The 22,694-nt window shown below is 38.8% G+C and overlaps 1 protein-coding gene and 1 long non-coding RNA gene across 3 annotated transcripts in view; one reads left to right on the top strand and one right to left on the bottom strand.

The window, feature by feature from the left end:
- LOC122698571 overlaps positions 1-1,394 on the top strand; it is a 13,932-nt gene extending 12,538 nt beyond the window's left edge. Inside the window, exon 4 of the long non-coding RNA XR_006342371.1 lies at positions 787-1,394. This is a non-coding gene — a long non-coding RNA (uncharacterized LOC122698571). The remainder of the gene's footprint in view (positions 1-786) is intronic.
- Positions 1-22,694, bottom strand: part of API5 (apoptosis inhibitor 5) — a 27,219-nt gene extending 4,525 nt beyond the window's left edge. For both annotated transcript variants that reach the window (XM_043909731.1, XM_043909741.1), the window contains exons 1-13: positions 22,476-22,694; positions 13,448-13,609; positions 12,327-12,420; positions 11,805-11,870; positions 11,125-11,276; positions 9,486-9,692; positions 8,678-8,782; positions 7,347-7,436; positions 5,990-6,171; positions 4,932-5,025; positions 4,031-4,087; positions 2,042-2,118; positions 1,391-1,527 (exon numbers count right to left, since the gene is read on the bottom strand). In XM_043909731.1, coding sequence (XP_043765666.1) covers positions 1,391-1,527; positions 2,042-2,118; positions 4,031-4,087; positions 4,932-5,025; positions 5,990-6,171; positions 7,347-7,436; positions 8,678-8,782; positions 9,486-9,692; positions 11,125-11,276; positions 11,805-11,870; positions 12,327-12,420; positions 13,448-13,609; positions 22,476-22,544 — 1,492 coding nt within the window. In that variant the 5' untranslated portion in view covers positions 22,545-22,694. The remainder of the gene's footprint in view (positions 1-1,390; positions 1,528-2,041; positions 2,119-4,030; positions 4,088-4,931; positions 5,026-5,989; positions 6,172-7,346; positions 7,437-8,677; positions 8,783-9,485; positions 9,693-11,124; positions 11,277-11,804; positions 11,871-12,326; positions 12,421-13,447; positions 13,610-22,475) is intronic.

Genomic DNA, 22,694 nt, shown 5'->3' with positions numbered 1-22,694 from the left:
AAATCACATACAACCTAAGGCTTTGCATTTTTCACATCTCTTTTCCACATGCATTACATCATCTGATTCTAAGGCAGGCAATGAATGTCACAGGGCAGAACACTCATGGAAATTCAGAGTAATTGACTTGCCTAAGTGAAAACAAATACAATTCTCTATGTATTGCCATAGTTGATCACATTCATCTAAATCGATGGTATCTGAGAGAACAGCTGATGTTAAGAAAGGTTTTGATAAATACCACATTAAATCATACAAGTGACAGAGGACAGACAATATTTAGTGCAATGGAGTAATGAATCTTTTCCATTTACAAAATGCTATCATAAATATTTTTTGACGTTTTTAAGCTCTCTGCTATCCCTATTTTTCAGATAAGACAAGAAGCCAAGAGAGGCATGTTTACCTATTATTATAAAGTAAAAGAGTTCAGTGATCTTTTCTAAAGTTGCCTCAAAGAGTCTGATTGGAGTTTAAGGTTTCATTTCACAATCTGAAATTGCCTTTTCATAATCTTTTGGCTCAGATATTGGAGGAATTTTGCTATCATAGAAGGCATTTACTTAATGTCAAATCATCTCATCCTGGAAACAATTATAGGGAGTATATGCTTCAGAATGTACTTTTTTGGGGGATTAATTCTCCAGAATTTTTTTTGCAGAATTAATTCTGATTGGTAATCAAGACCAATCACAAGTATGTTTGGTTCTGGATATTAAACTTTGTCTTCTTAAGCAAGATTAAGGATCTGAGTCAGTGATATTTATGTCCATTCTTCTTTATAAGCCAATGAGACAAACTTCACTTCTGATTCAACAGCCCTGGGAGAGACTGGACTAGTGGGAAGTTGACAGGAGGACTGCACTCTGGGCAGTGGAGGAGACTGCCAGAGGACACATCTTCGCTAGACGATGCTTTAACATCGACTCTACCTTCCAGGACTTCTCCTTCTGAAGTCATAACAGAAAATGGGAGGACAAGCAATGACGAGGTCCAAGAAAGGATCATTAATACCACACCTGCCAGAGGTTATATCTGTTCCTGAGGCAGAATGGACAAAAGGTCTTGCTTTGAAGCTAAAAACAGGGAAAATCAGGAATGGATGGTTCATGTCATCTTCCTTCCTTTTTTTCTGTTGGCGTCTCTGAATACAACAGGCATATTTTTCAGGTTCTGGTGTTACATGCTCAGCTCAGTGAACCCACAACGGTGAGTTAGAAAAGAGCAGGATAAACTGTTTTCCCAGCAGTTCAAGTTCGCCAAGCTAACTCAAAAAAAGCAACCTCAAAGAGTTACTCTTCCAATACTCTTCAGTTACTAATTAAAGTCAAGTACAGCACAGTTTCTGCCTAATCTCTCATATTTCTTGTACCCAAACGGAAACGCTCACCATAATTAAAGTTGCTCAAATTGCTGCTGTATTTCCCACTAGGAGGATTATAAATCTGCCTGGCATCCCTTTTTGGTCCTGCTGAAGATTTCTTGGGAGGTGAACCTGAAGTTGTATCTTCACTGGTTCTCTTTTGCCTATAATGGTAGGAAGAACAGCAATGCAAAAAAAACTCTTTTATATCAGAGGCTAGCAATATATTTATTATATTAGTTACAAAAGACATCCTAAAGATGATAGTCACATCAGAAAAAAGGAAATAACATCTGACGTCATCAAATGAACTCTGCTTCAGTTACGCAGACATTGTCAGAAGGGCATTTACAGGGTTTTAAAACAATCTGAAATATGTAGCTTCACAGATTATACTCAAGTGACTCATTTCATAGAACATATCAGAAAAGTCTTCTTATGCCACTGCAATACAAACAATGGTTTGAAAATTCCAGAGTTGTATTCCACCAGTTTATTTTATAAATACTAGATTTTCTACTTAAGTCACACTTCTAATAGCTATATTTTAACATCTTATCAAGAATCATTTAATAATGTACCATTTTGTACAGGAAATATAATAATCTGAATTCAGACTTTTCATATTTATAAATCAAATATTAGAACACGTTAATCCCTTTTAAATATATTCCTTACCCAAGTTCAACCTTCTGTACAGGCTTCCAGGATAATGTTACTGTGCTCTTATAAGAAGGAGGAATATGGAAGAGATCCTGAAGAAACAAAATTAGAGATCTCTAATGTATTTGGTGGTATGGGAAGTGGTAGTAAAGATAGGAAACAGGAAGACCACATCTTTAATCTTAGAAAAGGAAAGTAACTTATCCCATTTGCTTTTGTGCTAGTGACTAAAATAACCTAAGGAAAAAACTGCAAGAGAAAAGTAAACAAGGACAATTATGTTTACAAATGACATATATTACCTAATTAATGTTATTTTATGCACATCATTTAAGAAACTGCAGCTAATTTTTTTCAAATGTCATTTCAGGTTACAGGACAAAATATCAATCAACTTCAGTCAAATCTCCAAGTGATTTCTTTTGCACAGATGCAGTCATTAATGTGCTTTAAGGAAAATATAATGGTGCAATCTGTATTTGCTATTGCAGATTTTTAAGTGGTTCAATACTAGAACAAAACTAACAGTCTGGGTAATCATGTTTTTCTTCCCTCAAATATCTATATATTACCAATAATGAAAAAATCCACATTAAATTTAAATACTGAAATAATTCAGAAGTGAAATAATGTAACCCTCATTATACCCTCACAACTATGATGAATTTATATCTATCATTTTACCCTAATTTTTCTATTTAGGTAAAATCTGATAAAAGTAAACTGAGTTTCTTTCACAGTTAGTATTTGCTTGCTACTGCTACTGCTAAGTCACTTCAGTTGTGTCCGACTCTGTGCGACTCCATCTTCTGGGATTCTCCAGGCTAGAACACTGGAGTGGGTTGCCACTTCCTTCTCCAATGCATAAAAGTGAAAAGTGAAAGTGAAGTCGCTCAGTCACGTCTGACTCTTCGAGACCCCATGGACTGCAGCCTACTAGGCTCCTCCGTCCATGGGATTTTCCAGGCAAGAGTACTGGAGTGGGGTGCCATTGCCTTCTCCGAGTATTTGCTTAAAGTATTCTAAACATAGTGTATCTTCAACTTTGATTTATGGTATCAGTTCAAATAAAGTAAAATCTCACATTTTAATGTACTAATTCACCATTTCAAACTATGATTTATATTTAAGATCTGAAATAAATGGTGCCTATTATAAAAATTTTCTTCAAGGTGTGAGTCAGTTTTCTTCCCTTTTAATGCCCTTTCCCTTTTGGCACTGATAATTCATCCTTCAATGTCTCACTGTTTTCTCTGAAAAGCTTCCCTTTCTCTTCTGATAAAAAGTTAAGTATTAAATGGGATTTTTACCAGACTACTTTTAAGACATGCCACTCGCCCTGATTTTGTTACTGTCAGGCTTTGTGACAAATATTTCTTTCTCCCCCCTGGCTACAATACTATTAACTTGTGACAATACCGTTAACTTACGATATTCAAATGATGGGTTGTTGTGATTACTCTTTTGTTCTTTCAGGTTATTAGTTTTTGTTTAGGCTAACAGATACTTGAGGAGGGTAAACAGAACTGAAGCGTGTTTATGGCTTAATGGTAAGGTACACCTTAGCCTACAGTATAGAAAACTCAATTTATTACACAGACAAATTAACAGAAAAGAGCACAGGGCAACATGTCATGCATCACATAAGACTGTAGTGAAGCAGGGTTTTATTGGTCATTCAAAAGGAACCAATAGCGTTAAAACTACAAGAACTTAAGACAGTGAAATTTCTGAGTCTAATGTATCTGCTCCAATGCTGTTGGTCAGAGCTGTGCATGCCTCTCTTTGTTTGGTGTATCTTCTGCAGTAACGTTTAAATAAATAAAACAATGAATTGTAACAGCTACAAAAATGTTACTTGGTATTATAAAAGGCATAAAGCTTTAAAAGGCCAAGTGTATGGAACGTAATGGCATTTCTCCTGCACTAGACTACTACAGACATATATCCTTTGCACTAACTTTCTAGCTAGCTGGGACGGCTGAGTAAGAAAGGAAGACTTGCCTTGATTAAAACATTAATATTATTTGTTATTTTCAATGCAACGACTTTAATCTTGTTCTGTAAAAGGAAAACAACATTAAATTAAAATGCCAGTAACTCTTATGATATATTACTTTCCCATATAAAACTTGAATTCCACTTCTTTTTCAGAATCATTTCTACAGTTAGGAAATTCATTGGCTTATATCTACAGATAATGCTTATTCCTATTTCTCGATTATTAACAAATGTAGAAATGGCAAAGACAGCAAATAATCTTTATCTTCCCTCAACAGGCTAGAACATTAAACTGTTAACTACAATTCACTTGAAAAACAAGTAAGGGACAGGTCATTGGCACGTATCAGTTGTTTTAAAAGAAATCAGTTTATGTTACAGAAAGACACAATGAAACTTAAAATATTTCATTAGGACTAGGATGAAGTAGGATGAAGACTGATCAAAATAGATGAGATCAGGGAAAACCAAAGATCCCAACATAAACACAAGGTATAGTTTGGTACAGAACTAGTAGTTTAATACTTTTAGTTTTAATGTAAATTATATGTTTGGGTTTCAAAAAGGTAAAATTTTAAAAAGTCACAATTGCTAATCAAATATTTAAACAAAATGTGCTGCAAATGAGACCCCAGTGAAAGATCATTATGTATCAAAGTTTGGTAACACTGTTCACAAACATTGGAAACATTTAAGACATTTCAACAATGGTAGAAGTTTCCTATATAACTTAGCATATAGCTAAATATGCAGTCTTCTAACACTTATCTTCAACTTTTAGACTTAAATCATCAGTTCAAATAAAGTCGAATGGTACATTTCAATATATGAATTCAGTCTGAATTTGTAATGAATGGTGGCTATTATAAAAATTTCCTAACGAGATATAACCCAGTATTCTTACCTCATCTGTCTTTAATGCCTCTCCTGTTTTACCTTGGAGAGCCAAGCGAAGTTGTCTGATATAAACCTGCAGGCCCCGTGCAAAGTACTGCAGCCTAAATGAAGAAGTATTTATTAATTAACAAATCATCACTTCAACTCTGTTTTTAAATTCATAGAAAACTACAGCCTTTACCAATAAAGAGTAAATTTTGAGGGGGACTTTCTTTTAATTATCAATGTATGATCATAAGAGATACACAAGTAAGTAAAATAAAAGCAGTTTTTCTTTGTCAAAAATTAGAAGACATCCACACTCAACCTGGCAATGGAAACACTTCTAGAACTGGGTTAAGGAAGCCTGTTACATTAAACTGCAAGGCTAACCTAAGTTAGAAACAACCCGGAACCATGGGTTAGAATCAGGTGGCCTGGACTCTTCTCTTCCACTAGTCAAATGAAGCTCAAGTGACAGACACAAGTCACTTAATCTCTCTGTATTTATCTGCTAACAAGGGACCGTGTCTGACACATTTGCACCTTAGGGTCCAGTTTAAAAATAAGACAAAATTGTAAATTTTGCAAAGGATGTTGAGTAATCTTTTTTTCAAATTTGTTTCCAGGTAGTATGTGTGGAAAAGTGCTACCGTAACTCCAGCTTGCCACCTTCTAGGAATTCTGCTTAACAATGTGGCATCATTGTTTTATGCCGGGCATTGTGCTTAAGGCTTTTCATTACTGTCATTTAATTCTCTCAACTCCATAAGGTGGGTGCTAGTATCTATAAATTGAACAGCTGAGGACAATTTGAGGTGTCGGGTCAGAGAATCCACCCAATATCCTGAAGCAAGTGAGGAGAGCCAGAGTCCGTTTTTGTAAAAAGCCATCTTCTGCCAAGCATTTGTCACGCCGCCACAGTTGTATCTTTGTATACATTCCTGTTTTGTGGGTCTTGCGTTCTTCTGCATTATAGTAAGAAAGGGTGGGGGGAAAGCTCTTGCAAAATGAAAACAAAATCAAGGCAGCTTCAAGATAGCTTTCACCTTTATCAAGGACTGGGGCACTTCAATTATATATCACCTGATTTTGAAATCTTTGAGCTTTTCTGCATTCAGCTTGGCTGTTAAGAAATCTGGAAGTTTTCGGCCCAACTGGTGAAAGCTATACAACAAACATTCCACATAACTGAACTGTAGCTTGGGTTCTTCATTACCAGCATTCTCCCCGTTTTCTGCTTCTTCTGGAGGGAGAGGCATGTATTCCTAAGAGATGAAAATACAAGAGATATATGAGATCTGCTCTAGACACTAATTATAAAACATATACTCAAGTAATTATAAGACACACTTTTAAGATATGAAACATTAAAAACTACCAAGATCAGAAATTTACGTAAGATATCCCTTTTACATTTTGGATCAATGATCCAACCTGTCAACATTCCATATTAACCTGCAGTATAGCTGCTGCTGCTACTACTGACAACAAAAGTAGCCAACCCAGCACTAGGCAGATGAAGGAAATGAAGTTCTGAGAACTTAGGTAAAAAACAAGCTAAAGAGTCAGGGTTCAATGTAGGTTTGGCAACAAAAGCTGATGCTCCTAAAACAGTATTCTTAAAAACAAACAGTATTCCTAAAAACAATTTCTTAAAAAACTGAAAAAAGAGTTACCATGTGATCCAGCAATTCTACTCCTGGGCAAATATCCAGAGAAAACTAATTCAGAAAGATACATGCACCCCAATGTTCATAGCACTATTTACAATGGCCAAGATATGGAAGCAACCTCATGCCCAAACAGGGAAACAGACAGGCTGTGCGTCTACGTGTACACGCAGCAGTGCTACTCAGCCATAAAAGACAGTGAGACAGTGCCATTTGCAGCAACAGCGATGATGATTATAGAGGCTATTATACTAAGCAAAGTCTGTCAGATAGAGAAAAACAAGGAAAAATGTAAGATACATGTCTCTTATGAAATTCCTAGAAGAATAGGAATAAAGCTCCTTGACGTGGGTCATGGAAATAATGATTTTTTGGATATGACACCTAAATTGTAAGCCACAAAATAAAAAAAAATTATGACTTAATGACTTTACTTCTAGGTTATTAGAGCTATTTGGCCCTGGGCAGTAACCACGATGGTGCTCTGGAACAAACATTTACAATATTTTGATGAATAAATAGCAGAAAAACTTACTATATAAATCTTGTATTATATTTTGTCTAAAGCATCAACAACAGAAGAAATGCCAAAGATTAAAACAGATTTGTTTTTAAAAAGTAGACAACATGTGGCCTGAGCAGCTAAGAACACTCGTTAGGATTATTACCTGTCACTTAAAAATCTGGCTCTCCATAATCTGTAAATACTATACTACTAAACTTTGGGATGCTATACTGACTAGGCCATAAGGAAAGAAAAAAATTCTTACCAATAACTTATCAAATAGTTTCCTTAAATTTGTTTCTAGCTTTTCCATGTCACCACAAAATGAACTCATTTCGGCCAAGAGTTTTAATACCTACAACACACAATTTACTGTTATTAGCATTTTCTTTGAATGAGCAAGGGTTGTAAAATAATATTCTACATAACTATTTAAGATTGCTTATTTTTCAATTAGGCTTTTACAGAATCATAATGTTTGAACTGGGAAAAAAAAATGAGAGATGCAGCTCTATTTTGCTTTGAGGAAACTGAAGGGCGGAGAGAGAGTAACTCAGCAAAGTCACAGGATGTCTGAGGCGGTGCGGACCCTGAAGCCCTGGTCCCCTGACTTTCAGGATACCTGTGAGAGTAAGCAAGGAAAGGGACACACATGGCCCTTTCTGCTACAGGACGATAATGCACAAGGGAGAGGCGATGAGCAAGAACTCTTCCCTTTTAACATTTAGGCTGGGCCTCCTCTGCTATCAAATTCAGTCTCTGGATACTAACTCAGAGTATCAGTAACTGCCACTGTTCTTAAGGTTCATCTCTGCTTCTCATCAGTCAAACCCAGGACATGTGAAGCAAACCACAGTTTAAGTGCACAGTGAGACTCTTCTCTCTCCTAAAGACCTATGAGGGAAATGGCACATTTCCATATTTCAGTTCAACTAAACAAACATTATCAGGTGCTTTTTCAGAATCAGGCTCTACATTAGATTTGGGAGATTCAGAGAGGAATAAGGTTAAATTGGGGAGAAAGAAGTAAAGTATTTTTATATGCTTGGAAAAAATGTGTATGTACATTACAGTTGAGATATAAAAGGGACAGAGGGTAGTCAATTCTATTGGAGAAGGGATAAACAATATTTTGTGTTAATCTATTTAAACCTGGCTGATTCCTGAATCAGGAAGATCCCCTGGAGAAGGAAATGGCAACCCACTCCAGTATTCTTGCCTGGAGAATCCCATGGACAGAGGAATCTTGTGGGCTACAGTCCATGGGGTCGCAAGAGTCAGACACGACTGAGTGACTTTCACTACTACTATCAGTTACAGAGATAAGAACTGTCATGACTGACCAATGTATTTAAAAGCACTAGGGCTACAAAGGTAGAGAATGACTATAATGAAAACTACAGGCACTGCTTTCCCACTGCAGCAAACTCTCAATTAATCCATAAAGCATTCCCATGTAACTAATCCTGGGACAGGTTATTAGCTAGCCACCACCAAGCCTTAAATCTCTTAGCAATCAGATCAAGTTAGTGGTTTACATTTAGGCTGAAATATGGCAATGCCTTTTCAGTTCTAAGGCCAGAAACTTTCTCTTACCTCCAACTGTATATCAAGACCTTCCACTGGGGTAGTCAAGGAACTGAGATTAGGGAGAACTTGCTCACAGAAATAAGTCACAAACCTTGTGGAATGAACATTTTTCTGTAAAAATCCAAAGAATACTGAATTGTCAGAAAAATAAATACTTCTTCTCTCAAATATAATAGTCTAATTTAGTCAATCAACAAATGCTCAGTATCAAAGCATCAAGTACTACAGCTAAAATAAAATGGGAGAGCATATCCCAGAGCATCTCAAAAATAACTTCAAGAGACAGCATATACTTAGTTGCAAAGTAATCTGGAGCATGGGACTTTTATACGTCTTCGAGCTCTTCTTCGATTCTAAGGTCAAATTGTATGGGAAACTTCACTGTTGAATTTTAGACTATACATTTCCCCAAAAGGATAGCTCCTTTAAATTGTGTTTTTTAAACTTTGCTATGCATCTCTCAGAAGATTCAGTGCCAGAGGAGGCACAATGCCAGAGAGAAAACAGCAAACTTACCTATAACAACAATCTAGAAAATTTAAGAAAAAGAAGTTAGGTTACTAAACTGTTTTAAAAACTCAGTGAACACTACAAAGTGGGACATAAAATTCTCAAGACTTTTCAAGTCTCTAGGCAATACTTTAAAGAAATTTCTTGCTCCTCTGGGCTCTTCACCTAGGCCTGCGTAAAACAAACGACGGCTCCGCTGTGTTAATGCTTTCATGCAGAGCTCTGAGGAGAATGGTCAAGTGTAACCACACAGTTACAAGCCGACAGAGCGACCAGAACCCAAGCCGCGCAGAACACAGCTCACAGAGAAGAGCGGCACGGCCTGCCGCGTGCACTGCAGCAGCCTGTCCACACAGTCGGCGTCCGAGGGGTTGAAGGTCTGCTCCAGGTCGGCCTGCTCGGCCACCAGCTCCACCAGCTGCTGCCTTCCACTCACTGTCTGCAAGCTTCTCAACCCAGACAGGATCTTCATGAACAGGACAAATTCTTCACCGGTCACATCTTCTAGCACCTGGAAAGAGACCATTCAGAATAGTCAGTAGTATCTTTATCACTTGAATGGAAAAGAAAGAGCAATATTGAAACTGCATAGCAAACTGGTTTTGCAGAAGTCGTATCTGCTGCTCATATTTCTGAACTACTTAAGAGAGAACAACTTGAAGCTTCAGTTGACTTAGCTGCAGAGTAAGCCATGCACTCTCAGTGGTGCACTATATTGTTTCCAAGGGAACAACATTTGGTTCTTGGGAAATTTTACTCTTTTTTACGTCTAAAGCACAGATGTACATACAGTACGTAAACATATGATACACACTATATCTGCGGTGTTAAAAATTTCATGGGAAAGTAGCTAAGGATACTCTCTAAATCTAAAATATCTAAAAAGGCTCTTCAGGAGCTGATAGACAAAAAAAAAAAAAAAAAAGGTGAGAAAATCTGGCAATAAACTGTTAAATCAGATTCAGTTCCTTATATTTATAAGCAGCCTTGATCACATTAACATGGTAATTACATACAAAACAGGAAAAGTGAAAGTGAAAGTCACTTAGTCATGTCCGACTCTTTGCCACCCCATGGACTTTACCGTCTGTGGAATTCTCCAGGCCAGAATACTGGAGTGGGAGGCCTTTCCCTTCTCTAGGGGATCTTCCCAACCCAGGGATGGGACCCAGGTCTCCCACATTGCAGGTGGATTCTTTACCAGCTGAGCCACAAGGGAAGCCCAAACAAAACAGGAGACCATGCAAATTTTCAGTCCTCCGTATCAGTGGGTCTAAACCTTTCTGTTCACTGACCAAAGGAGCAAGCAATCATGACATATCCCACCAGATACAAAAATGAAATATGCAGCTCCTCTCTTTCTCACTGAAGAAATCTTACCAATTAGCAAGTGAGTGGTGCCATTAGAGAAAACGCTGAATTTTCCTGAACACATAAACTATTCCCAAACTTTGGTGCTCTATGAATGTAACGCTAATTGTGGCACACCTTTCAAATCTTAGCAACTGTAACTCTGCTAGTGCTGGGAGCACAAAGGATTTATATGTGATCAAACCCTTTAAATTAACACAATGATTCATCATTACAAATGTTGATGTTGTTGTTCAGTCACTAAGTCATGTCTGACTCTTTGCAGCCCCGTGGACTGCAGCATGCCAGGCCTCTGTGTCCCTCACCATCTCCCGGAGTTCGCCCAAGTTCATGTCCATTGAATCGGTGATGCTATCCAACCATCTCATCCTCTACCGCCCCCTTCTCCTTTTGTCTTCTCCATTTGCCACTATAAGTGACCAAAGTGTAAAATACAACATAAGAAAATCTTGAAGTTTTACAATGCTTCTTATGGGATATATGAGCTTATAAACAAGCTACGTATAGCACTGATGAACACTGCTAACATCAACCATGTTCCTGTGCATTAGAGAAGTTCACTAAAAGCTTACCTTTTTGGATTCAGTTAGTATAAGTTCCTCTACTTCCTTTGTTAAGACTTCATCTGGTAAAGTCTTAAGTTTTGTAGAAAGGAATTTAATTGCTCGTTCTCTAACAATGTCCTCTCCTTGAAGTATTTGGCTGAACAAGCCACCTAAAGTCCCTGTAAAACAAAATAATTGCATGCAGGAAGTCAATTCTATATAGGAATGACATCCTTCAAGTTAATTTGAATTACAGCATTTCCTTTCAAGTGAATTAATATACATCATGAATATCACTGATACTGGTTAAACCAGTCTAAAATTTCTACAGTCCCAACCATAAGAGTGATCATACACTTTGTTCATGGATTCAGAATCAGCTTGAGCATGACATTCCTTTTCTATCATTATTAACAGTAAATAAGCCCAGGTATTTCTGGATGAATTCTTTGAAGTGGGAAACAGAGTTTTTCCAACATATTTCTAAGGGAAAAGTTTGGTCTGTTTTTAGAATTATTTCTGCTGGTTTTTTGTGTCATCTTGACTCAACATCTTGAGCTAAGCTGCCTTTTTTTTTTTCCTGAGAACACTTAGAATTTTTATGAAACAGATGTCTGGGTCAATCCCAGACTTCACCCTTAACAAGAAATGCCAAACTCCCCAATTTTTTAGGCCATCAAACAATTCAGAACAAGAAGTGGCCTTACCTTTTGCATCCATCTTAAATATACTTAAGAGGGCGTTGTTCACTAAGTTAAATTCTGCAGAGTCATCTAGATAGAGAGAAAGAGGTACAGTGTATAATCTGCTTCATTTCAAACTTAAGACTCAACACAGTTTGTCACAGATTACACTGAGAGGAGAAATAAACTAAGCATTTATCTCAGGTACCAAGAAAATGCATCTTTCCTGTAAGGGTAGAGACCCTGCTCTAGTGTACCTGGAAAGCTCTTATGTTAAGATGGTAAGATGGTACAGTTAAGAAACTCAGGAAACTGCGGGGTGACGAATCATGATGCATCAAAATCCCCCAAAGAATCCAGTCATCATACCTTTACAAACAGAATTCAAAACAAAACTAGAAATAAGATAGTCATTAAGCTTCAAACTAACTGAATGAAAAAAAGAATTTAAATTTCTATCAGAGGTAAATCTTCAGAAAAAAAAAAAAAGAATCATTATTTCAGAGAAGTTACATTTAGATAATAGGTAGTAATAAAATTCCTTACCTGTTTGCAAAAGTTGGGTTAGTATATCTGCCACTCGGGGGAGATTTTCTCCAGTGGCAAACTGAGGCAGCTCTTTAATTGCTTGCCGTCGAATCTGAACATAATTTCAAATAAAAAATTAACCAAATACTATCATGAATAAAAACCACCACCTCAACCTTTAGAGAGGACAAAAAGCTCAAGAGAAATCATAATTACGGGCACATGAGTCACAAAAACATAAAACGAGACTTTTTAGCAGTTTTAGAAATAATTTACTCCAATTTAATATTCAAGCTTCACAAAGTACTAGAACAAAATGTGATGGAAAGGGACACTATATACTGACTACACACAACTGCTGGGTTTTTACTACCTACTGTGGGCACACCGTACAGTATCCCTCAAGAATGGCTCCAGTGGCCAGTGTCATAGCTAGTAACGACTTACTTTAGGATTTTCAGTATTCAACTTTGTGGATATATTTTGTGTACTTAATTCCAAATACAGGATCTTGGCTTACCTAGTTTAATATAAAAATTCAAATTATGCATGAAATGTTGATGATTCACTAATTTCATTTGAAAAGCCAGGGGCTAATAGTTGAAAATTCTTAGGAACTTGTATCATCAGCAGCCAGAAATGCTAATGGTTAATTCTGTTCCAAGGAAAAACTACTCCTTTTTATTCCAGTAATCACATATAATTATTTCACAGTTCAATTATTTTTCTGCTATGAAAAATATTTAGGGGTGTTGAAACTCCATTTTATGCTGCAATGCTATTATTAGTTTAAATATCCAAGGAAGCATAAATTGACAAGCTAAAGCTAGTCTGATTTCATATGCACTCTGCCTGACAACCTATGAAAAGGATGTGAGCCATAACTGTTTTCAACAGTGGATAATAAATAAGAAAAACAAAGTATTTTGTATGCATTTTTCACAACTGAGAGGTGGTTACATTTTCTCATGTGTAGACTGAAGCCCTGGGATGTTGTCCCATCAGACCAGACCTAACGTCAGCATTTGATCGTGCACTAATGACTGGTACTTCAGTTACATTAGCTACACACAGAAAATGTCTGCGAATGGCAAAAGCAACATCTGAAAACTTGTTCAAAATATCAACCATATACGTACCGATACATCTTCATCTTCACAGAGGTCTAGCTGTGCGTTAATAGCAGAATCAGCCAATTCTGGAAAATGCTTAAAGAATTTCGGAATAAACTGAGCTGCTAATCTTTTTTCCTTGGTACCACCTTTGACACCATCCAGTATCACTTGATAAGCATCTTTATGCTGAAACAAAAGAATAAAACAGAAAAGAAAGACAATTTTCAAGAATTGGAAGCTAAACAAACTTCTTTGAGTTTGCTTTAAGTTAGTAAAATTTCACGCAGGCTAAGAAATAGGGCTTATTTTTGGAGTTTTACTGCTTAAATTTAACACCTAGCTTCCTACTATCTGCTCTCTGCCCTTCACATTATTCTTTGTGACTTGGAAAGAGAGAAGAATGATTCTAATTTTATGTGGAAAAAACAGGTTTGTTATATACTAACACTTCTTCATTTAGTGATTAACTGTTCCTAGTCTTCTAACTGTATCGTGCTTTAAAATTTTGTAATAAACAGAATAAACACAACTGTACTCATCTCACACGCTAGCAAAGTAATGCTCAAAATTCTCCAAGCTAGGCTTCAACAGTACGTGAACCGAGAAATTCCAAATGTTCAAGCTGGATTTAGAAAAGGCAGAAGAACCAGAGATCAAATTGCCGACATCTGTTCGATTATAGAAAATGCAAGAGAATTCCAGAAAAACATCTACCTCTGCTTCATTGACTACACTAAAGCCTTTGACTGTGTGTATCGCAACAAACTGTGGAAAATTCCTTAAGAGATGGGAATACCAGACCACCCTACCTGCCTCCTGAGAAATCTGTATGTAGGTCAGGAAGCAACAGTTAGAACTGGACATGGAACAACAGACTGGCTCCAAACTGGGAAAGAAGTATGTCAAAGCTGTATACTGTCACCCTGTTTATTTAACTTATATGCAGAGGACATCATGCGAAATGCCGGGCTGGATGAAGCACAAGCTGGAATCAAGACTGCCGGGAGAAAGATCAATAACCTCAGATAGGCAGATGACACCACCCTTATGGCAGAAAGCAAAGAGGAACTAAAGGGCCCCTTGATGAAAGTGGAAGAGGAGAGTGAAAAAGCTGGCTTTAACCATCAACATTCAAAAAACTAAGATCATGGCATCTGGGCCCATCACTTCAGGGCAAATAGATGGGGAAACAGTGCACACAGTGAGAGACTTTATTTTCTTGGGCTCCAAAATCACTGCAGATGGTGACTGCAGCCATGAAATTAAAAGACAGTTGCTCCCTGGAAGAAAAGCTATGACCAACCTAGATGGCATATTTAAAAAAGAGAGACATTTACTTTGCCAACAAAGGTCCATCTAGTCAAAGCTATGGTTTTTCCAGTAGTCATTTATGGATGTTAGAGCTGGACTATAAAGAAAGCTAAGTGCAGAAGAACTGATGCTTTTGAACTGTGGTGCTGGAGAAGACCCTTGAGAGTCCCTTGGTCTGCAAGGAGATCTAACCAGTCCATCCTAAAGGAAATCAGTCCTGAATATTCACTGGAAGGACTGATGCTGAAGTTGGAAGCTCCAGTACTCTGGCCACCTGATATGAAGAACTGACTCACTGGAAAAGACCCTGATGCTGGGAAAGACTGAAGGCGGGAGAAGGGGACAACACAGGATGAGATGGTTGGATGGCATCACCGACTGGATGGACATGAGTTTGAGTAAGCTCTGGGAGTTCATGATGGCCAGGGAAGCCTGGCGTGCTGCAGTCCATGGGTTGCAAAGAGTCGGACATGACTGAGCAACTGAACAGACTGAATAAACACAATTCTCAAATAATTTTGTTAGATATACAAATAATTTTGTTACATCTATTTTCAATGATCACAGTGCAGAAGGTAGAATATATTCCTGGAATTAAGCAATTAAGAGGAAGGTTAGGAAGCTTTATTTTGCCTCACGTTTTAGGATATAAAAATGGTAATTTGTTTTACATGCCCAATGTCACATATTTAACTTTTCATTAAAATAACACAAAGCTTGTTTCCTTAAAAAAAAAAAATTCAGAAGTGCTTGCCCTCGGATACTCATAATGTGAAGAGTCAGCAAATTCCCAGTCCCCACTACACACGTGCCTCTAAACTAGCCCTTTTATTGATGGATCAAACTGGGAAACAAAGCAATACATATCAGCACCACAGAGAACTTGTAATTACGGGAAAACCTTAAACACACTACTAAACCAAGTATGTACACAGCATCGTATTTACTCTGTAAAAGGCAATCCTCCAAATGCTTTAGATAAGTAAGTGAGTGATGAAAGAGCATCCAGTAGTTACAGATTTAAAGAAAAAAAAAGGCAGGATGCAAAGTTATTTAGGTTCATTGGAGTCTCAATTAAGGACACTATTTTTTTAAAAAAAAATAATCAGAAACAAAGTGTTCTATGTATCAAAAGGCTACGGTCACAGTTAGATCTTCGAATGTTACAGATTTTAATATCTGAATATTTACTAGATTAATGCCAACTTCTATCTTAGACATTAATACCAACCCCTAAATAAGACATTTCTGTGAATAAGGATAGCTTCCTCATGAAATGCAGACACGAAATCAGTCTTCAGGAATTACTACTTCAAAAGTATATTACCCACTTTTTAGTGCAAAGGTTCAAAAACATGGCTGATTTCTGTACCACTTTACACTCCTCTAGCTTGCTCCATAGCTTGAAAATGTTAGTCACTCAGTGTGAAAGTGAAAGTGTTAGGTGCTCAGTCATGTCCAACTCTTTGACACCGCATAGACTGCCAGGCTCCTCTGTCTATGGGCTTTCCCAAGCAAGAATACTGGAGTGGATTGCTACTCCCTTCTCCAGGGGGATCTTCCCGACCCAGGGATCCAACCCAGGTCTCCTGCATTGCAGTCGGATTCTTTACTGTTTGAAAGTAAAGGCTTCCCACCAGGGAAGCCCTCAGAAGATGTCATAAAATCAAAGTCTGGAGCCATCTGACATCCTTACTTTTTGCAGAGTTATCAGTCCAATTTCCTTTAACTTGAATTTCAAGCTTTACTTAGAAAGACCTTTGAGTTGTCTAAAACTCACTGTCTAAAAGTAAATGAAGAATTTCTGCTTGAAACAACCCATCTTTCTACCAAGGAAAAAAAATCTGGAATAGAACAAAAAGGGATCACCAGCGACATTTGCTGAAAGCCTACACGGTGTTGTGGAATGCCTTGTGTATTGTGTGGAATGCCTCACAATAATCCTGTGAGTTAGGTGTTACTACTATCCCTATTTTCCAGATGAGAAAACCACCAAGGCTCAGAAAAGTGACATAATTTGTCCAGAGCCACACAGTTAGTTAAGGAGCAGATCCAGGACCCAAACATAGTTCTGATGGGTTTTTAAGTCACGATCTGTGTCTAATACCAAGCTTCTTTAATTGGAATCTTTCAAATTAGTATCCTGAGATCTTAATTAACAAAAGAGGAGAGAAAGGAAAGCTTGCCAGATCCAGGGTTGTCAAAGGTAATTTGAGTCCTAAATACAGGCTTCACACAAGCATGTAAATCGGAATGTTATCCTAAACAGCAAGACCTTTGGAAAATTAAGACATTTTAACATCGTTAAAGTACCGTTAACAGTCATCAGTTTTATCAAATAATTTCACAGACATTATTAACAGACTTTAACTAATTATCCTTCATGAAACGCAAAATAAAATTATATTCTTCTTTGCCAGCTTTTTAAATTACTTATTTTTCAACTGCAATATACGGACAAGACTTTTGAACAGAAATCTCCCTCAAGTAGTTACTACTTCTGGTTTTCAAAGAAGAAACTAGATATAAGTAATATTTTCAGTGATCACAGTGATTCAGTAACAGGTAAGTGCGTAAACACAACAAAATGTTTCAAATACTACACAGCACTGTACATTTTCCTTTTCCAACAGTTGTATATTTTAGCTAGATAAATGATTTATGATCCTAATTAGAGGCTTTAATTGTAAACATTTTTAATACATTTCTAAAACTATAGTTATCTGTGATTTTAATATCTAATAAAAACAGCAAACTCAAAAGAAATCACTAAGATATTTTCAAGTAAAAAAGTTAACAGTTTCATTCACATTCGGTAGACACATTCTAAAAGAAAAACCTTGTAATTATGACTGTGAAATCACAACTAATAAAAGTAAAGCCATTATTTTAGAGAAGAAAGGAGGCAGTTTCAACAAATTTCTCAAGTATGACATAAAAAGAAGATGGATAAACTAAGCTATCTTCCTTCCTTCCTTAGACTCCATTAAACTTAGTTTGTGTGTTAAACTGTTAACACTTCTACATATTTCTGAGGGATTATGAACTTGGTTGGTCTTTGATTTTAGCTTAAGCAGACCAGAAAAAAGTACCAAAAGAATGCTATTTCCTGAAACCTAAGTCAGTAAAGTTTATACTCTTCTACCCTTAAGAGCCAATGCACTCTTGGGCAAGAGAACATGAGAAGAATCAGAGTTTAGGTATTATATTGAGCAGATCTTACCTCAGTCTAACTGCCAAAATCCCTTAATAGGTGTTCGGTTTATCTTTAACTTAAGTTTTTCTTGACTACATAACATAAAATTAAATATTTACATTTTAAAATTAAGTACATTCATAAAAAGTTGAGACAAAATTTAACGACGGGCCACAGTGTGTTCTTTTCTGGCCTGCTGGGAACAGGACAAGGGCTGAGAGAGGTCTAGGAGCACGGCAGAGGAGGCCGGCCTAAGGAGCAGCAGGGGCAGAGTGGGAGGAAGGGGGGGCTGAGTAAGCAGGTGGGTAACACGAGTCACAAGAGGAAAGATGACAGAAGGACTGGAAGTTTTGAGGTATTAAATAATGCTTCACTTAGAATTTATGACCTGCAGTTTGCTCCTTAGAACATACACGTTCTTGGTTTAAATATGTCTGAGTATGTGTGTATAAAGGTCCCTTCTTCATTCAAAAGAGACTCCTTGAAAACAAGGGTGATGTGGTATATATGTATCTGTTCCTTCCTTGAATATATTTCTTCAAATGTTCTCCTGAAGGGCATGGGACAAGGTAAGGAGAGAAACAAAAAAATAAAATAATTTAACCCTGGGCAGTCCCCTTAGTGGCAGCTCCATGAGCAACTGTGGAACTCACCTCTTTAAAAAAGGGTGAAAATCAAAATAAACTTAGAAGTTCTAGACCAAGAAACTCAATCATGGTTTCAAAACTGTCCAGAGAAGTCTGTGTTAGTTACTCAGTCGTGTCCGACTTTTTGCGACCGCATACTCTGTCCATGGAATTTTCCAGGCGAACACTGGAGTGGGTTGCCATTCCCTTCTCCAGAGGATCTTCCAGACCCAAGGATTGAACCCAGGTCTCCTGCATTGCAGACGGATTCTCTACCGTCTGAGCCACCAGGGAAGTCCAGAGAGGTGCCTGCCAGGAAATTCAAAATCTCTACTGTAAATCGTGTAAGGTAACATGAAAATCTGGCTTAGGTACATTAAGAATGTAAATATTTTTTCCTCTCCTTAAAAAAATATGAAAGGTGTCCCTTCTGTTAAGTTGGCTGTTCCTTTCAATTAAAATTTATAAGCAGTATCTTGAAGCCCAATACACTTTTCTTTAGTGAGCAGTTTTAGGACTTTTCTCTAAAAGGCAAGAATTATTACACAATAGAGCAGAATTAGCTGGCATTACAGTTTGGACCAGCTTCAGTTCCACCAGAATTCACTGTCTGGGGCCCAGCAAATCGTGACGCTTTATTACACAGACGTCTTTTTATCTTATTTAGTTGTTTGACACTTGGCATTACAGTGTCATGAAGGTACTGATGTCCCATCACTTAACTGAAATATTACTGTCCAGCAGAGTGTCTGGGGGGCTTCCCAGGGGGCTCAGCAGTAAAGAATCACCTGCCAAGCAGGAGACGTGGGTTCCATCCCTGGGTCAGGAGGCTCCTCTGCAGAAGGAAATGGCAACTGACTCCAGGATTCTTGCCTGAGAAATCCTACAGACAGAGGAGCCTGGTGGGCTATAGTCCACAGGGTCACAAAGAGTCAGATGTGACTTAGTGACTAAATCAACAACGGTGTCTGGTACATGACAGGCAGTCAAAAAAGATACTGAATAAATGAAATCATGGGTCCTCATTCAAATCTGCGTGAGGGGTGGCCCTCCTGTTTTTCACAAACTTCTGTCTCCTGGGCACTCTTCCTAAATTAAAAGCAGATTTCTTCTGAGAAACATTACTGACCTCTTGAGGAAGAACTCTCAACCTAAGCTGGGAGATTTATAACTAACAATGACATAAAAGGAAAATCTGAACAACTCTCAAATTCATAGAATAGGAAAACTCCAGTTTGGCTTCTGTTTTCTCTAACATACTCTAAGCAGGTGACTGTCCAGCAAAAAATGAGGCTGGGGGTATGGGACAGCACTGTGTACAGTTTCAGAGGTTCCCCAGAAGACTCCTGGATCGCCTCTCTGGGAGAGCAACGTATACAACTGACTTGAGAATCACTGTTTTGTCCCCCAACCTCTCTGCAATGAAGTCAATTTTAGGCAGAACAATTTGCTACACTCTTCCCTAACTCAGTCATAACGAATGAGAGCATCTTCACTTACTAGTTCTCTTCAGGAACAAGGACAACAAAAGTTCAAACTGAGTGACCATGTAAGTTTTCCCCACCCTGCCTCAATGGGCAGAAAATGTTTCTTTCATAGCTGACTTAACACACATACCGTATAGACATCCACAGCAGACTATCAGTAAATATTTCTCATTGATGACATCAAAATTCTCTACTGAAGTGGAAATGTGTAGCAAAGAAAAATCATCTGATACTTCAAACTGGTATAGTCACAATTCTAGATTAAGCTAAATATTTGGTCCCAAAATAAAAAAGTGTTTTGTTCAGCTTGAAACAGTTCAACCTGAATCATACATCTCTTCATTCTTTCTCTTAAAGAGATGGGAATACCAGACCACCTTACCTGCCTCCTGAGAGACAGGTCAGGAAGCAACAGTTAGAACTGGACATGGAACAATGGACTGGTTCCAAATTGGGAAAGGAGTATGTCAAGGCTGTATACTGTCACCCTGATTATTTAACCTATATGCAGAGTATATCATGTGAAATGCTGGGTTGGATGAAGCACAAGCTGAAATCAAGATTGCCAGGAGAAATATCAGAAACCTCAAATATGCAGAGGACACCACCCTTATGGCAGAAAGCGAAGAGGAACTAAAGAACCCCTTGATGAAAGTGAAAGAGGAGAGTGAAAAAGCTGGTTTAAAACTCAACATTCAAAAAACTAAGATCATGGCATCTGGTCCCATCACTTCATGGCAATTGGATGGGGAAACAATGACAGACTTTATTTTCTTGGGCTCCAAAATCACTGCAGCCATTAAATTAAAAGACACTTGCTCCCTGGAAGAAAAGCTATGACCAACCTAGATAGCATATTTAAAAAGCAGAGACATTACTTTGCCAACAAAGGTCCATCTAGTCAAAGCTATGGTATTTCCAGCAGTCATTTATGGATGTGAGAGCTGGACCATAAAGAAAGCTAAGTGCAGAAAAACTGATGCTTTTGAACTGTGGTGTTGGAGAAGACCCTTGAGAGTCCCTTGGACTGCAAGGAGATCCAAGCAGTCAATCCTAAAGGAAATCAGTCCTGAATAGTCATTGGAAGGACTGATGCTGAAGTTGAAGCTCCAGTACTCTGGCCACCTGATGTGAAGAACTGACTCACTGGAAAAGACCCTGATGCTGGGAAAGACTGAAGGCGGGAGAAGGGGATGACAGAGGATGAGAAGGTTGGATGGCACCACCGACTGGATGGACATGAGTTTGAGTAAGCTCTGAGAGTTGATGATGGACAAGGAAGCATGGCCTGCTGCAGTCCATAGGTTGCAAAAAGTCAGACAAGACTGAGCGACTGAACTGAACTGAACTGAATTACACATGTTCAGAAAAAAAGGATGGGAGAGGAACAGCCACAGCTTTGCTAATGTTATCAGTCTCTAGGATCTCCCACTTCCTACTCCTTGGGATGGGTAAGTAGGAGAATCAAATGACGTTTTAAGCACTGAAAAGATACAGTATTTCTAACAATAATGGAGATTATGTCGAGGAGAGACTGGTTCTTTTACCAAGAAAACACACCACCACTTTATCAATTCCTCAAGTTCAATGGACTCTAGCACTTGAAGGCTCACAAAGCAGCAGCGGCTCGGAGGGCAGATTCAGCACCGCTGAAGTTGTGTCTGGGCAAACACTTTAGGGAACTCTTGCCAGACAACTCTATTTAAAGCTGCACCCCTCCTTCCCCCCTGCGCACGGCCCTATTATATTTTCTTCACACTTTCCACGGGGTGTGTGTGTGTGTGTGGGTGGGGCGGGAGCGAAGCATCTAACTTTCTTATTTATCACTGGTCTCCCTCACTAAAGATGCGTTCTGGGAGAGCTCGGGTCTGTCTTTCTTGTACCTCCAGGGTCCGGCGCAGAACCTGGTTCCTGGCAGGCGCTCATCTAATGGACTAAATAACGAAATCATAAGCCCTCATTAAAGTCTAGACGTAACGGCCCCTTCGGTATTTCACAAACTTCTGTCTCGCAAGTGCTCTTCCTAAATTAACTGCAGATTTTTGCCTAGAGAAAGGCATTTCTGACCTCTCAATTTAATCTTCCAAGGGATTGAGCGCCACCGAAAAGGAGGGGAAAGACTTCAAAGGACCCTGGAGGACAAGGATCAGGGAAGAGACTGAACTGGGGTGGGGGGTGGAGGAGTGCTGAAAAAGCTGAATTAGGAAACGGGGAGAAAAGGCTGACCATGGGAGGCAGACAAGCCTGGGACGCGGGGACCGCACTCTGGCTGGTGAAGCCTGAGTCTGCCCTCCCGGGAGGGGCCCACTCTGACGAAAACAGCCCGGGCGGCCAGGAGCTCGCGGGCGGGCGAAGCAGCAGCCCCCGCCGGGCCCGGGGAGCGCTTTCGAGGCCGCGGAACGCCGGGCCCGCAGGCCGCTGGGCTAACTCACTTGGCCCACTTGCTCCGTGGCATCGGCTAAGATGCCGTAGTTGCGGTAAAGCTCCTCCACGGTCGGCATGGTGAACGACAAGCCCGGGGCCCGCTCCTGCTGTCCTCGTCGTCGTCGTCGCCGGCGCCCCCGCCGCCTCTGAAGTTCTCCAAGCCTGCGACCCGCACCACTCCGCCTCCAGCTGCCGCCAGTGCCGCCGCCAGTCACCGCGCACAGGGC

Source organism: Cervus elaphus, chromosome 1 (genome assembly GCF_910594005.1).
Source record: "Cervus elaphus chromosome 1, mCerEla1.1, whole genome shotgun sequence".
NCBI lineage: Eukaryota > Metazoa > Chordata > Mammalia > Artiodactyla > Cervidae > Cervus > Cervus elaphus.
The sequence above is the reverse complement of the archived record's forward strand: the minus strand, read 5'-3'. Positions and strand labels throughout refer to the sequence as shown.